Here is a 14,018-nt window from a genome sequence, read left to right as displayed (position 1 = left end):
CTACCTCTTCAACGAGTATCTTAAATAATCTCACAGCAGCACTCCCAGCTCGCACCTCCTCCTCACCCTGACCTCCCCACTGCCAAAAAAGCACTCGCACTTAACACTCGCACTTGACTTTTTCCCCCCATACTAGCTCTGACTTTGTTGACAACTACTTAATTGAGTCAAAATGAAGATGCATGCACTTAAGTCGCTCTGTAAGTCGCTCTGGATAAGAGGGTCTGCTAAATGACTAAAATGCAAAAATACTAACCCTGACTGTATTGCCGTTTTGTGTTGTCTGCCTCTTCACTGTGTTTTCTGGCTCTTCTCCTATGTGTACATTGTGGTGGTACAGAGCAGCAGCAGACAGAGGGAGAACCCCATCCCAGGCCCAGAGAGGCAGGGGGAGCGGGCTGGTTCCCCCTGCTAGAGGAGGGCTGTGGGGGTGCTGGAGGAGCAGCAGACAGAGGGAGAACCCCATCCCAGGCCCAGAGAGGCAGGGGGAGCGGGCTGGTTCCCCCTGCTAGAGGAGGGCTGTGGGGGTGCTGGAGGAGCAGCAGACAGAGGGAGAACCCCATCCCAGGCCCAGAAAGGCAGGGGGAGCGGGCTGGTTCCCCCTGCTAGAGGAGGGCTGTGGGGGTGCTGGAGGAGCAGCAGACAGAGGGAGAACCCCATCCCAGGCCCAGAAAGGCAGGGGGAGCGGGCTGGTTCCCCCCTGCTAGAGGAGGGCTGTGGGGGTGCTGGAGGAGCAGGGCTGCTGAAGCTAGTCCAGACTGACCTGGCTACTCTGAGCCATCTGTGTCTGGATGCCCTGCAGGACTACACTCTCCTCACCCTTCCCCAGGACCACTCAGCACAGCTCCCTGTTACAGGTGAGGACACTAGCAGGACATGACTACAGCACTAGCAGGACATGACTACAGCACTAGCAGGACATGACTACAGCACTAGCAGGACATGACTACAGCACTAGCAGGACATGACTACAGCACTAGCAGGACATGACTACAGCACTACAGGTGAGGACAGTAGCAGGACATGACTACAGCACTACAGGTGAGGACACTAGCAGGACATGACTACAGCACTACAGGTGAGGACACTAGCAGGACATGACTACAGCACTACAGGTGAGGACACTAGCAGGACATGACTACAGCACTAGCAGGACATGACTACAGCACTACAGGTGAGGACACTAGCAGGACATGACTACAGCACTACAGGTGAGGACACTAGCAGGACATGACTACAACAGGCGAGGACACTAGCAGGACATGACTACAGCACTACAGGTGAGGACACAAGCAGGACATGACTACAGCACTACAGGCGAGGACACTAGCAGGACATGACTACAGCACTACAGGTGAGGACACTAGCAGGACATGACTACAGCACTACAGGTGAGGACACTAGCAGGACATTACTACAGTGCTACAGGTGAGGACACTAGCAGGACATTACTACAGCGCTACAGGTGAGGACACTAGCAGGACATTACTACAGCGCTACAGGTGAGGACACTAGCAGGACATTACTACAGTGCTACAGGTGAGGACACTAGCAGGACATTACTACAGTGCTACAGGTGAGGACACTAGCAGGACATTACTACAGCGCTACAGGTGAGGACACTAGCAGGACACTACTACAGCACTACATGCTACAGGTCATGTTCTGGGCCTGGTGGGGTTGTCTGTGTCACTGGGTAGATGGCAGTTAATGTGGGTAGATGGCAGTTAATGTGGGTAGAGAGTAGTTCATGTCGGTAGATGCTCTGAGTTATTAATCGATGTGTGCCTGTAGTTGGGATGGGATATTGCATTGGTTTAACCATTTTGTGTGTGTTTGTCAGGAGGGACGTTCTGCACAGCAGAGACAGTGGAGCAGGCCAGACCCCACTACTGCAGTTCCTGGGCTCCTATCTTCCAGGCCACGGCCCTGTGGCTCAACAGCACTGACTTCATCATGGTGGACGACGGCCCTGCCAACCTGTCACGGCCCGTCACCCCCGTTCTCCATGGGCCAGTCCACCTCCCTGGCCTTCGTCAAGTCCCCTGAGGACATCAGCTCCGACCGACTCCACCTCATCCTGGGTGAGAAGAAATGGGCATGCCCACGGCTTCTCTACTAACTGCCTGTGTTGTGTATGGTCTTTCTGTTTGGAGTCACACTGACTGAAGGGCAGCTTTCTATGAATATCATCCAATGAGGGAGAGTGTGGAACAGGAAGACCTGCCTTGCTTGTTTGATCGATCAATGAAGAAACAGCAATGATAGGGAGCAACAGTGGATGATGGGGAGCGTTACCATCTTTAGCACATGTATTCTACCGCTGCAAGGTAGGACATTGTATTTTGTTGAAACGTGTCGCTTTCTCCCAGTGGATGACGGGGCAGCAGAGAAGGAGATGGTTTGGGGAGGGCCAAGACACAGACGGCCTGATTCGGGGCCCTGGAGCTGTGCCTGTCTGTGCTGGTGCGTAAACTTCCCTAGCTCAGCGCCAAGCTGGCCGGCAGCCCCTGTGGGGGCCAGGGAGGACCAGCCTGGAGTCTGTGACAGTGATTGCATACTGGTAGCGGCTGCTCTGGCCATCCTGTCTGACCTCATTGGACAGGAAAAGGCGCAACGCTCTATCACCGTAAAGAAAATTTTTATTTTTTATGGTTTAAAAGATTTTTAAGTTTAAAAGATTGACATTTTGGCCTTCAATGGCCAATGAGGGTAAGCCAAGCTGGGCCTGGTTGCTATACTAACCAGGACTGTGGTTAATTAATTCCATCTAAACTCAACCAAGTCAGGAAGTAAACAGCACATATAGTAGGTCAACACCATGATTAATCGTTAGATTGATTCATGGAGAATGATTGATTATTTGATCAGTAATGGTCAATACATGACTCACAAATGGACAAATACTCATTTGCAAATGAATGTGTTAAAGCCCTTTAAAAACAACTTTATCTTGTTTTAAAGAATGATCACTCAGATGATAGGCTGATTAAACATTCTCCTCCTCACCTCTCTCGTGTCTTTTCTATGGTGCTGTGGTTAACCTGTGGTTAATAGTTAAACCCTCTCTCTTCTCCCCTCAGAGGTAGTGAATCCATCCTGCCTACAGTTCTATATCTGTTGATGGGGGTGCTGAGGGAGTTAGTCCAGCAGCCCTGTGGTGGTGGGGCTCTGGGCCAGGTGGTGCCTCCTCCCCTATGAGTCGGTCAGAGAAGAGCTGCGGAGCCTGGGCCCACATGCTGCACTGTGCCCTCAACACCCTGCTGGACTTCTGGGACTCAGGTACGGAGTCAGGGACGAAGCGGAATGGGACGGCACGTCACATAGAAAACAGAATCACGCACGCACACACACACACAACCACACACACAACCAATCACCCCCCCCCACCACACACACACACGCAGTCAGTTACGACATGGGAGGCCACATCACAAGGAAAACTTGATCAAACAAACCAGCCTACATCAAATGTCATGGCCTTTGGTTTGAAAGTCTACACGTGCGCAATCCCATTTTAAGTTCCTTAATTGCATTCCAAGTTTGGTCTTGGGTTTTACAAGTCAAAATACGGTTCAGAATGCACAATTCCATTATAAATTGTATTAAGTTCAGTCAGATTCTAACTGGATGAATTATTATCTTTGTGTCCCTTTCTCTGTTAACAGATAAGCCCAACCTTGCGGTGGCTGAGATCAGTCTGTTGACAGCTCTCACCATCTTCCTGCTGTCTGCCAGTTCTGAGGTCACCACAGCCCAGCCACTGCAGACATGCTGCATAGACAAGTTTCAAGCCATCCTGGATTCTAAAGATCCTGTAGAAACTCAGCACTAAATAGTTCAGCAGTAATACAAAACTAAAGCACAAGACAGCTTTTTAGGACTCCTTGGTGACCCACTGTCTTATGATGACTATAAAAGTATTTTAAGAGTCAACTTTTCTACTATTCTAAGTTCCTCAGTATTACATTCTCTTCAAGCGTTCAATGCAAAAAGGTTCTCCCCACTGATTCTCATATGTAAAGCATATGTAAAGGCGTTATCCACAGCTGACTCTACACCAGCTCTATACTCTTCCTCAGGTGCTCAGCAGGAGTTACCAGCTGCTGATGTCAGTGTACCAGAGACAGACGGGGGTGGTGCCCTTCATCCAGGCCCTGGAGGGCTGTGTGGTGGGACACCTCCAGGGTGTGGAGAGGAGGATGCCCCAGAGCCCCGAGGAGCTCCAGGCCATCCAGGATGGAGTCAGGACCCTGGAGGGCTGTGTGGTGGGACACCTCCAGGGTGTGGAGAGGAGGGTGCCCCAGAGCCCGTAGGAGCTCCAGGCCATCCAGGATGGAGTCAGGACCATGGAGGGCTGTGTGGTGGGACACCTCCAGGGTGTGGAGAGGAGGGTGCCCCAGAGCCCGTAGGAGCTCCAGGCCATCCAGGATGGAGTCAGGACCATGGAGGCTCTGGTATTTGCTGCAGACGAGACACACCGTGAATAGGCTAAGTGTCACGTTCTGACCAGTAAAGGGGTTATTTGTTATTGTAGTTTGGTCAGGACGTGGCAGGGGGTGTTTGTTTTATGTGGTTCGGGGTTTGTTGGGTTATGTTATTATGTAAGAGGGGTGTTTGTTTAAAGTGTTCCGGGGTTTTTGGGCTATGTTCTTGTTAGTTTATTTCTATGTTAGTTCTAGTCCAGAGCTTCTGGCGACAGTGCCCCGTAGAGAGACGGCCCACAGTCCGGAGCCAGCAGAGACGGCCCACAGTCCGGAGCCAGCAGAGACGGCCCACAGTCCGGAGCCAGCAGAGAGGGGCCACAGTCCGGAGCCAGCAGAGACGGCCCACAGTCCGGAGCCGAGAGAGAGAGATGGCTCACAGTCAGGAGCCGAGAGAGACGGCCCACAGTCCGGAGCCGAGAGAGACGGCCCACAGTCCGGAGCCGAGAGAGACGGCCCACAGTCCGGAGCCGAGAGAGACGGCCCACAGTCCGGAGCCGAGAGAGACGGCCCACAGTCCGGAGCCGAGAGAGACGGCCCACAGTCCGGAGCCGAGAGAGACGGCCCACAGTCCGGAATCGGCGCAGCGAGAGTCGCCCTACAGTCCGGAATCGGCGCAGCCAGAGTTGCCCTTCAGCCTGAGGTCTCCAGCAACATACATCAGCCCGAGGTCTCCAGCAACATACATCAGCCCGAGGTCTCCAGCAACATACATCAGCCCGAGGTCTTCAGCGATGCGCCATAGCCCAGAGACTTCGGGAGGGGTAAAAGTTAATAAGTATTTAGCGGGGGTGGACAGGTTAGGTTGGGGAGTAAGGCCGGAGCCTGAGCCACCTCCATAGTTGGTGGGTTGGGGAGGGGGAGGTGTAGCACAAGAACCGTCGGTGACGGTGGCCACCCTCCCTTTCCTCCCTTTAGTTGGGGATTATTTTTTTTGTTTATGTTTAGAATTATTGGATTAGTTTTTGTTTTGTTGTTTTAAGGTGCATCCGGTTAGGTTGGGGAGTAAGGCCAGAGCCTGAGCCACCTCCATAGTAGGTGGGTTGGGGAGGGGGAGGTGTAGCACAAGAACCGTCGGTGACGGTGGCCACCCTCCCTTTCCTCCCTTTAGTTGGGGATTATTTTTTTTGTTTATGTTTAGAATAATTGGATTAGTTTTTGTTTTGTTGTTTTTAAGGTGCATCCGGGGTCTGCACCTTTGGGGGGGGGGGGGGTACTGTCACGTTCTGACCAGTAAAGGGGTTATTTGTTATTGTAGTTTGGTCAGGACGTGTGGTTCGGGGTTTGTTGGGTTATGTTATTATGTAAGAGGGGTGTTTGTTTAGAGTGTTCCGGGGTTTTTGGGCTATGTTCTTGTTAGTTTATTTCTATGTTAGTTCTAGTCTTTCTATGTCTATGTTTAGTTAATGAGGTTGACCTTCAATTGGAAGCAGCTGCTCCTCGTTGCTTCTAATTGAAGGTCTTATTTAAGAGGGGTGTTTTTTTCTATGGGATTGGTGGGTAGTTGTCTCCTGTTTAGTGTCTGAGCACCTGATAGGACTGTTAGTGTCGTTCGTTTGTTTTGTATACGTGATTTGTTTGTTTTTCCTTCTTCACATTTAAAAAGAAGATGAGTATACACGATCCCGCTGCGTTTTGGTCTGATCCTTACGACACCCGTTACACTAAGTTACCTCAGACTCCCAAATGCTGTGGTCATTAGTGGTCAACATTGTTCGTCAGCTTTTCTAGATGCTGAAGTGGAAAACAATAATACGTTCCCAGGTTGGATAATGGGTGTCAAATATGGATTGGTTGATATTTTTATTTCCTTTCCAATTGTTCTGTCTTTCTGTCCCATGATGCATAGTCTTATTTTGGTTGGTGGCCATTCTCCTTCCCAGTCTAATTTCTTGTCTGCTGGATGAGAACGCCCTGCCCTCTGCCCCTGCGCCCTGCATGAGTCGTGCCTGCAGGATCTGATAGGCATCGGCCCCCAACACTCGTCCGTCTTCAAGGCCCTGATGGCCTCCTCACCCCACATGAAGGCCAGGCTGGAGGCTGATGTCAAGGGCAACCAAGATAGTGTCAATACCAAGGCCACACAGCCCCAAGTACCCAGCAAGACCTCACCCAGCATTCAATTCAAGACCAATTTCCTGTGAGCCTATATTTACTGAAATGAATGCTTAGTTATCATGAGCAGACAAGAAACAGAAACACCCACATGTTGTCATTATTAGTGCGTACCGTCACTTTATCTTAGTAGGATTATTTTTATTTATTTGTACTTTTTACCCCTTTTTCGTGATATCCGAATGGTAGTTACAGTCTGGTCCCATCGCTGCAACTGAGAGGCGAAGGTTGAGAGTCATACGTCCTCCAAAACACAACCCTGCCAAGCCGCACTGCTTCTTGACACACTGCTCGCTTAAACCGGAAGCCAGCCGCACCAATGTGTTGGAAGAAACACAGTCCAGCTGACGACCAAAGTCAGCTTGCATGCGACCGGCCTGCCACAAGGAGTCACTAGAGCACGATGGGACAAGGCCATCCAAAGCCTCTCCTAACCTGGACGACGCTGGGCCAATTGTGTGCCGCCACATGAATCTCCCATTCGCGGCCAGCTCCGACACAGCCGGGTCTGTATTGATGCCTCACCACTGCAATGCAGTGCCTTAGACCGTTGCACCACTCGGGAGGCCATAGTAGGATTCTTACCACATTAATATTTGTATTAGTCACTAAAGCCAGTACAGATCAAGGACAAGTGCCATAAAAATAATTGTATGACTTTGTATAGTTTAATTTCATGGTACAATAGGTGTTCATTTTAACTGTTTAACCTCTATGATGGAATGACAACAGAGTAAAGACAATGTCATCATCGGACACAGATCACTAACCAGGGAGCTCAAATGCTGCTGCTAGGTTGACACAGGGAAAAGGTCTGTGGTTAGTCATATCCTATGTGGGGAATATTCATTAGTGCAAACTGTAGCAAAACATTTTGGACTGTAGCAAAATGAAAAAGGATAACAAGTACTTCTTATGGACAAATTCAGGTAGGTCCCTCTCCGTTTCGGCCTGTTTGCTTCCTAGTGAATACATACAGCCCTGTTCAATCAGTGAGGGAAACATTAGTTCACCTCTAAGCACAGCATTTTCATTCACATCTAAACTTTGCTTGGCATCCATGATTGCATGTCTACAGTGTTTGTTTTGTCATATCATTTGAATGGCTGTCATCATATTATGTAGAGAGGCAGTCTATACATATATTATACAGACATTTTCAAAGCTGAAAGAAATACAGCACACATACACACTACTGTCATAATTGTAGACTGTTGAAGAAAAATACATATCTGTGTTCACTTCATTCTCCAACACAACTTAGGTTTGATTTGCCATAGCAATACAGGTCAATCAATGTAAACTACCATGTACTGAAATGTTTTCTTTTTAGATTTTTAAGACTAATTGAACTGTACAGAGCAGTGTGTCCACAGAACAATAGAACCACTGCACTGATGTTCTTGAAATGGCATTGCACATATCATACTGTTTAATGTTGTCCAGCCAGCAATCAAAACTTTGTTATTAAGTTAACATTATAATGGTCATAATCTTAGCACTGTATTATGGTCACTGACTACATTAAAAGGGCTGCATAGAGATCCGCATAGCCAGCAGTCAGTTAGCAGCATCACTTTATTGTTACTATCGTAATCCTCTCAGTGTTCATGTTAAGTTACCCTACATAAATATCCTGGGTTGCTGAGTGGGATAGAATGTATGTCAAAATAAGTTCTGCTCCAAAGAGACACTCATCAGAATAGTGGTTTATGAAATGGATGCATGCATCGATTTTCAATCAAATGCAATTAAAATTGAATTGACAGTATAATATTGGATCAGTCAATCGTGGGAAGGTGGTTCAGAAAGTTAACACTACAAATCAAATAATTTATGCAACAACAACAAAAAGATCTGGTATGGAGGACATTGTCCTGCTTCAGCTTGGCTTTGCTCAGGCTGTTTAGCACTTTCATACTGCATTTGTGCCTGTGAGGATACTGTAAAATGTTAGCCTGGCCATTTATTTTGTAAACTGTACAAATAGAAATATTGGGTGCAATTAACACATTATTTTCTAATGGCAGTGAGTGAATAAAACCAAAATGTGTTGTATTTATTGCTTCATTTGTCGTTGTCTATAACATATGTGAGGGTATGATAGCATACTGTATGCATGTATTCTGCATTTAGTCTGACTGACTGCAATATTCATGAATGATACCAATTGAGTATGTACAGTACCAGTCAAAAGTTTGGACACACCTACACATTCCAGGGTTTTTCTTTATTGTTACTATTTTCTACATTGTAGAATAATAGTGATGACATCAAAACTATGAAATAACACATATGGAATCATGTAGTAAGCAAAAAAGTGTTAAACAAATCAAAATATATTTTAGATTCTTCAAAGTAGCCACTCTTTGCCTTGATGACAAAGGTTACTACATTATTCCATGTGTTGTTTAATCGTTTTGATGTCTTCACTATTATTCTACATGAGTAGGCGTGTCCAAACTTTTGACTGGAACTGAAGGTCCATCCTTTACATAAATAAAGTAATTCTTGAAATGGGGTCTCTGTGCTTTTCCACGTATTGTAGCTAGCGCCCCCTGGCATACAGCCGCAATGCTGTCAGCCGGTGAATAGAGAATACAGTAGGACGTTGCGTAGCCTCGTGATGCATACGACGGAGAGCCAACTCGGTTACCTCGACCGCTCTCCATTTCGCCTGAATTTATGTATTGCATTACTGTCCACTTTGACCTTTATGGCTCGGTAAAAATAACTGGGAATTAAGTATTTTATTCCCCTTAGGTTGGATTGTACCTTTACGCACTATTGTATTTAATCGACCGTCATTTTATTTTTCGTCATCTGAAAGACGGTGAGTGTGTATCTACTATATTTGTGTTGTAAAACGAGCAACCTAGTTTTTCCTACGTGTTATGACTGACAGAAGTGTTGCGGCCTTGGGCTCTCTTGGAACTGAATCCTCGCGGATTTCGTGTTGATGGTCAGGCCATGCATTATAACATTGTATTACAAACATGTTTTGAACTCTTCTGTATTATTCAACCCTCAAAATATACATGTTGGTAATTATTGGAGCAGTTTCATTGTTTGATTTTAGGCTACTAACTACTGTTAATAATCTGACTCGGTAGGATGAGCTAGGTACGCTAACGTTAATTTAGCTGTCTAGTGATGTACAGATAAACCAAAATAGCACGCAAATGTTGGCGTCCTCCTATACAGTCTGCTGTGTTTGAAATATTATGTCGTTGATCATGAAGTAGTAGTTATTGAATTAATTGACTTGTATTAGCTAACAAATAACCGGTTAAATGCTAACGTTCGTTTAGCTAAATATAGTTTAACGTTAGTCATCTAACAGTAAGCTAACTACAGCAGGTAATACGTTATTTGTCTTCGTGGACAGATGGCTAACGTTATGTTGATAGAACTGGGCTAGTTAGCCAGTACCTAGCTAAGTGTAGCCAAGCCTTATAGCAAACGTTAGGTTGTTTACGCTAGCTAACTATGCAGTATAACTTGTTTTGTAAAATTGTTATGCTGCCACTTAACGTTAACTAGCAGTTATTTCACAACAACTGTAATGTCAGTAAATTACGTTTGCTAAACTTCTCTGCAGTAAAAGCGAACCAAGTCATGATGTAATTAAGTAGCTACTGTAGCTAGTTAGTTAGGTCTATATAAAGACCTGTTTACTTGAATATGTTTGCTGTACTTTCTGGTGTTACTAACAATAATGGATTTGTGACTTGTTTTTGTGACATTAGCTAGGTACTTGAATAATGATAATGACAAAAGTAAGGAGATGGGCTGTCTGCACATTATTAGTGTCTCTATTGTCAGTTAGACTGTAGATGTAAGATAAGTTACCTAGTACTGGGCTATGCTTTCTGGACATTCAGTTGGTGGCTCAAAAGAAATGGAACTAATTCCTACACAAGTACTAGAAACTTCTGGGAGACAATTCGGTGGGAGTCAGTAGTTGCCAGTAGTAGAAACTGCAAATGTACTCTGGCAATTTGTGATTAATCTGTTGATAAGAGGATCTACCCCAAGCATCTTATCCTATAGCCATCCAGGCTCTAACAAAGGACACTGTTTTACTGTTTCAAGTCCTAATGAACATAGTCCAACCCCCAACTGAAAATAGTTTAACTCAGTATTGTGTGGAGATGATACCTCCAGTCTGCAGCCTGACTCCTGACCCACACTAAATCCTGGCAGCACTTCACCCCTGTCCTCTGTGGACTCCAATAGCTCCCTGTCTCCCAATGCATTGATAAGATCCTCCTTCTGACCTACAAAGCCCTTCACCATCTTGCCTTGCTCCTAGGCTCTGAAACTCCCTCCCTCCAGCCATTTGTAACTCTTGAGTCCATCACTATCTTTCAGTCCCTCCTAAAGTGCCCCCCACCCACATACAAGCAAAGAAATACACTACAAAGACACTCCTCTCTTCACCATACCGAGCAGTACCTACCCCTTACCCTAAACCGGGTTTGTATCCCAACCGCAATCCCGCCCCTTACCCTAAACCGGGTTCGTATCCCAACCCTCCCCTTACCCTAAACCCGGTTCGTATCCCAACCCTACCCTCCCCATACACTGATACATCACACTCTTTCCCATTTTTGAGCCCAACCCTATTTTTATTCATGTTTTTGTTTAGTCTGATGTTTATTTTGACTCCTGATTGATTGATTTATTTTATTCTTGATTTTTATGTTGTAAAGTGACTTTGGGTCCTTGAAGTCCCATTTTTGTATTATTATTGTTACATACAGTACCCAGAGAACAGGTTTTGGGCCTCACTTATTTTCCTGAGAGGAAAAGTTACTGTTTCTTGGTTCTTTATAGCAAATACCATGTTTCAGATGTCACGTGAACTAGCTACAAACCTTTGTTGCTCTGATTTGCCCAACGTAATCCCATTGGCAACTGCAAGATGAGCCAGTCATGATTAAACTAAACGCCAGCTTTCGCTCTCTACCTCTCTCTCCCCCCCTCCTCTACCTCTCTCCCCCCCTCCTCTACCTCTCTCCCCCCCTCCTCTACCTCTCTCCCCCCCTCCTCTACCTCTCTCCCCCCCTCCTCTCCCCCCCTCCTCTACCTCTCTCCTCTACCTCTCTCCTCTCCCCCTCCTCTACCTCTCTCCTCTACCTCTCCCCCATCCTCTACCTCTCTCCTCTACCTCTCCCCATCCTCTACCTCTCCCTCCATCCTTTCTACCTCTCCCCTCCATCCTTTCTACCTCTCCCCTCCATCCTTTCTACCTCTCCCCTCCATCCTTTCTACCTCTCCCCTCCATCCTTTCTACCTCTCTCCCTCCATCCTCTCCCCCATCCTCTCTACCTCTCCCCGCTCTTTCTACCTCTCTCCCCATCCTCTCTCCCTCTCCCCGCTCTTTCTACCTCTCTCCCCATCCTCTCTCCCTCTCCCCCCTTCCTCTCTCCCTCTCCCCCTTCCTCTCTCCCCCCCATCCTCCCCCCCCATCCTCTCTACCTCTCTCCCCCCCCATCCTCTCTACCTCCCCCCCCCCAATCCTCTCTCTCTTTCTCTCTCCACCCCAGGTGAAGGAAGACTACATGACACACAGGAGGGAGCAGTGATTGGACCTGTGTGTTTTCTCCATCCGGCGGATGAGTCCCCAGCTCAGCCCACAGCAGTGATTGGGCTAGGTGCCAGTTAGGGAGCTGTAGCAGGGGGGTAATCATGGCGGACGTGGACCCAGACACCTTGCTGGAGTGGCTCCAGATGGGCCAGGGAGATGAGAGGGACATGCAGCTGATCGCCCTGGAGCAGCTCTGCATGTTATTGCTCATGTCTGACAACGTGGACCGCTGCTTCGAGACGTGAGTCACCAACACACACTGTCAACTGTCTATCTCACAAACATCTCAAGCATTCGTCATACTGTTGAGAGGACAATGTCGCGCTTATACAAACTGCCTATAATGACGGCACAAGCCTTTTTATGTGGTTACTGGTGAGTCGTTCGTGGATGCTTATGTTTATATAGCTAGTCCTCTCTTGCAAAATAGATTTTATCTCATTGAGAATAACCTGTATAAATAAAGGTTATATATGCCCTCCTCTGTCCCCCAGGTGTCCCCCACGCACCTTCCTCCCCGCCCTGTGTAAGATTTTCTTGGATGAAAGCGCCCCGGACAACGTGCTGGAGGTGACGGCCCGCGCCATCACATACTACCTGGATGTGTCGGCTGAGTGCACCCGCAGGATCGTGGGCGTGGACGGGGCCATCAAGGCTCTGTGTAACCGCCTAGTGGTGGTGGAGCTCAACAACAGGACCAGCAGAGACCTGGCCGAGCAGTGTGTCAAGGTACGCTTTTATTTAGAATTTGAGCTTGAAACATTATCCTATTAAACACTGTGGGAGCATTACACCAGTGTGGGGAATTCGTTTTTGTTGTACTTTATAAAAACAATTCCTTCGCTTTTTTTATTTTTCTGTGATGGACTGTTTGCTTCAGGGCATAAAATGAACACCTGCCAAATGCGGGTCGATTTAGGTATTGGTGGGTAAGAATTAGAGGTCGGCCGATTATGATTTTTCGCCGCCGATACCGATTTATTGGAGGACCAAAAAAAGCCGAAACCGATTAATCAGCCGTTTATTTTATTTTTTGTTATTTTTTTTATTATTTAAAAAAAAAAAAAATGTTGTATTTAAACATTTTTTAAAATTATTTTATATATGTATGTATGTATGTATGTATGTATATGATAATTACAACAATACTGAATGAACACTTTTTTATTTTAACATAATATAATACATCAATAAAATCAATTTACCGTAAATTCCGGACTATAAGCCGCAACTTTTTTCCCACGCTTTGAACCTCGCGGCTTAAACAATGACGCGGCTAGTATATGGATTTTTCCTGCTTTCAAATTTTTTTTCTTCCAAAAAAACACATTCTTCTGACGTGCTCAGTTTTTTGGCGGCATGAAGCTTTCATTAGACCAATGAAATTGCCGAACGGGTTAAGGTCAAAAACTTTTTTGTTTACTGTTTAGATTAAATCGAGCGCTCTCAAACTTCCCATCATTCTGATTACGGTAGTCATTTTGTCACCCTCATCATGGCAAATACACGGTGAAATGCATATGATGCAGCTTTCAAGTTGAAGGCGATTGATCTGGCTGTTGGAAAAGGAAATAGAGCTGCTGCACAGGAGCTTGGTCTTAATGAGTCGATGATAAGACGTTGGAAACAGCAGCGCGAGGAATTGACTCAGTGCAAAAAGACAACTACCTAAAGCTTACTGCTCATTTTTTGTTACAAGCCGTGTTTCGTTAAAGCCTGTGTAAAGTTCATTTGTTTCAATGTACTGGTAGGCACCTGCGGCTTATTTATGTTCAAAATAATATATAATTTTGAATTCAGTGGGTGCGGCTTAAATTCAGGTGCGC

The 14,018-nt window shown here is 46.5% G+C and overlaps 1 protein-coding gene across 11 annotated transcripts in view; it reads left to right on the top strand.

The window, feature by feature from the left end:
- The first annotated feature begins 9,142 nt into the window (after positions 1–9,142).
- The window catches only part of LOC100380626 (E3 ubiquitin-protein ligase HECTD1), a 43,620-nt gene continuing 38,744 nt past the window's right edge, over positions 9,143–14,018 (top strand). For all 11 annotated transcript variants that reach the window (XM_045723595.1, XM_045723594.1, XM_014211181.2 and 8 more), the window contains exons 1-3: positions 9,143–9,432; positions 12,152–12,433; positions 12,687–12,921. In XM_045723595.1, the coding sequence (XP_045579551.1) occupies positions 12,294–12,433; positions 12,687–12,921 (375 nt within the window). In that variant the 5' untranslated portion in view covers positions 9,143–9,432; positions 12,152–12,293. The remainder of the gene's footprint in view (positions 9,433–12,151; positions 12,434–12,686; positions 12,922–14,018) is intronic.

The sequence above is a fragment of the Salmo salar genome, chromosome ssa09 (genome assembly GCF_905237065.1).
Source record: "Salmo salar chromosome ssa09, Ssal_v3.1, whole genome shotgun sequence".
Classification (NCBI taxonomy): Eukaryota; Metazoa; Chordata; class Actinopteri; order Salmoniformes; family Salmonidae; genus Salmo; species Salmo salar.
Note: the sequence above shows the minus strand (reverse complement) of the source record. Positions and strands in the feature narration are given on the sequence as shown.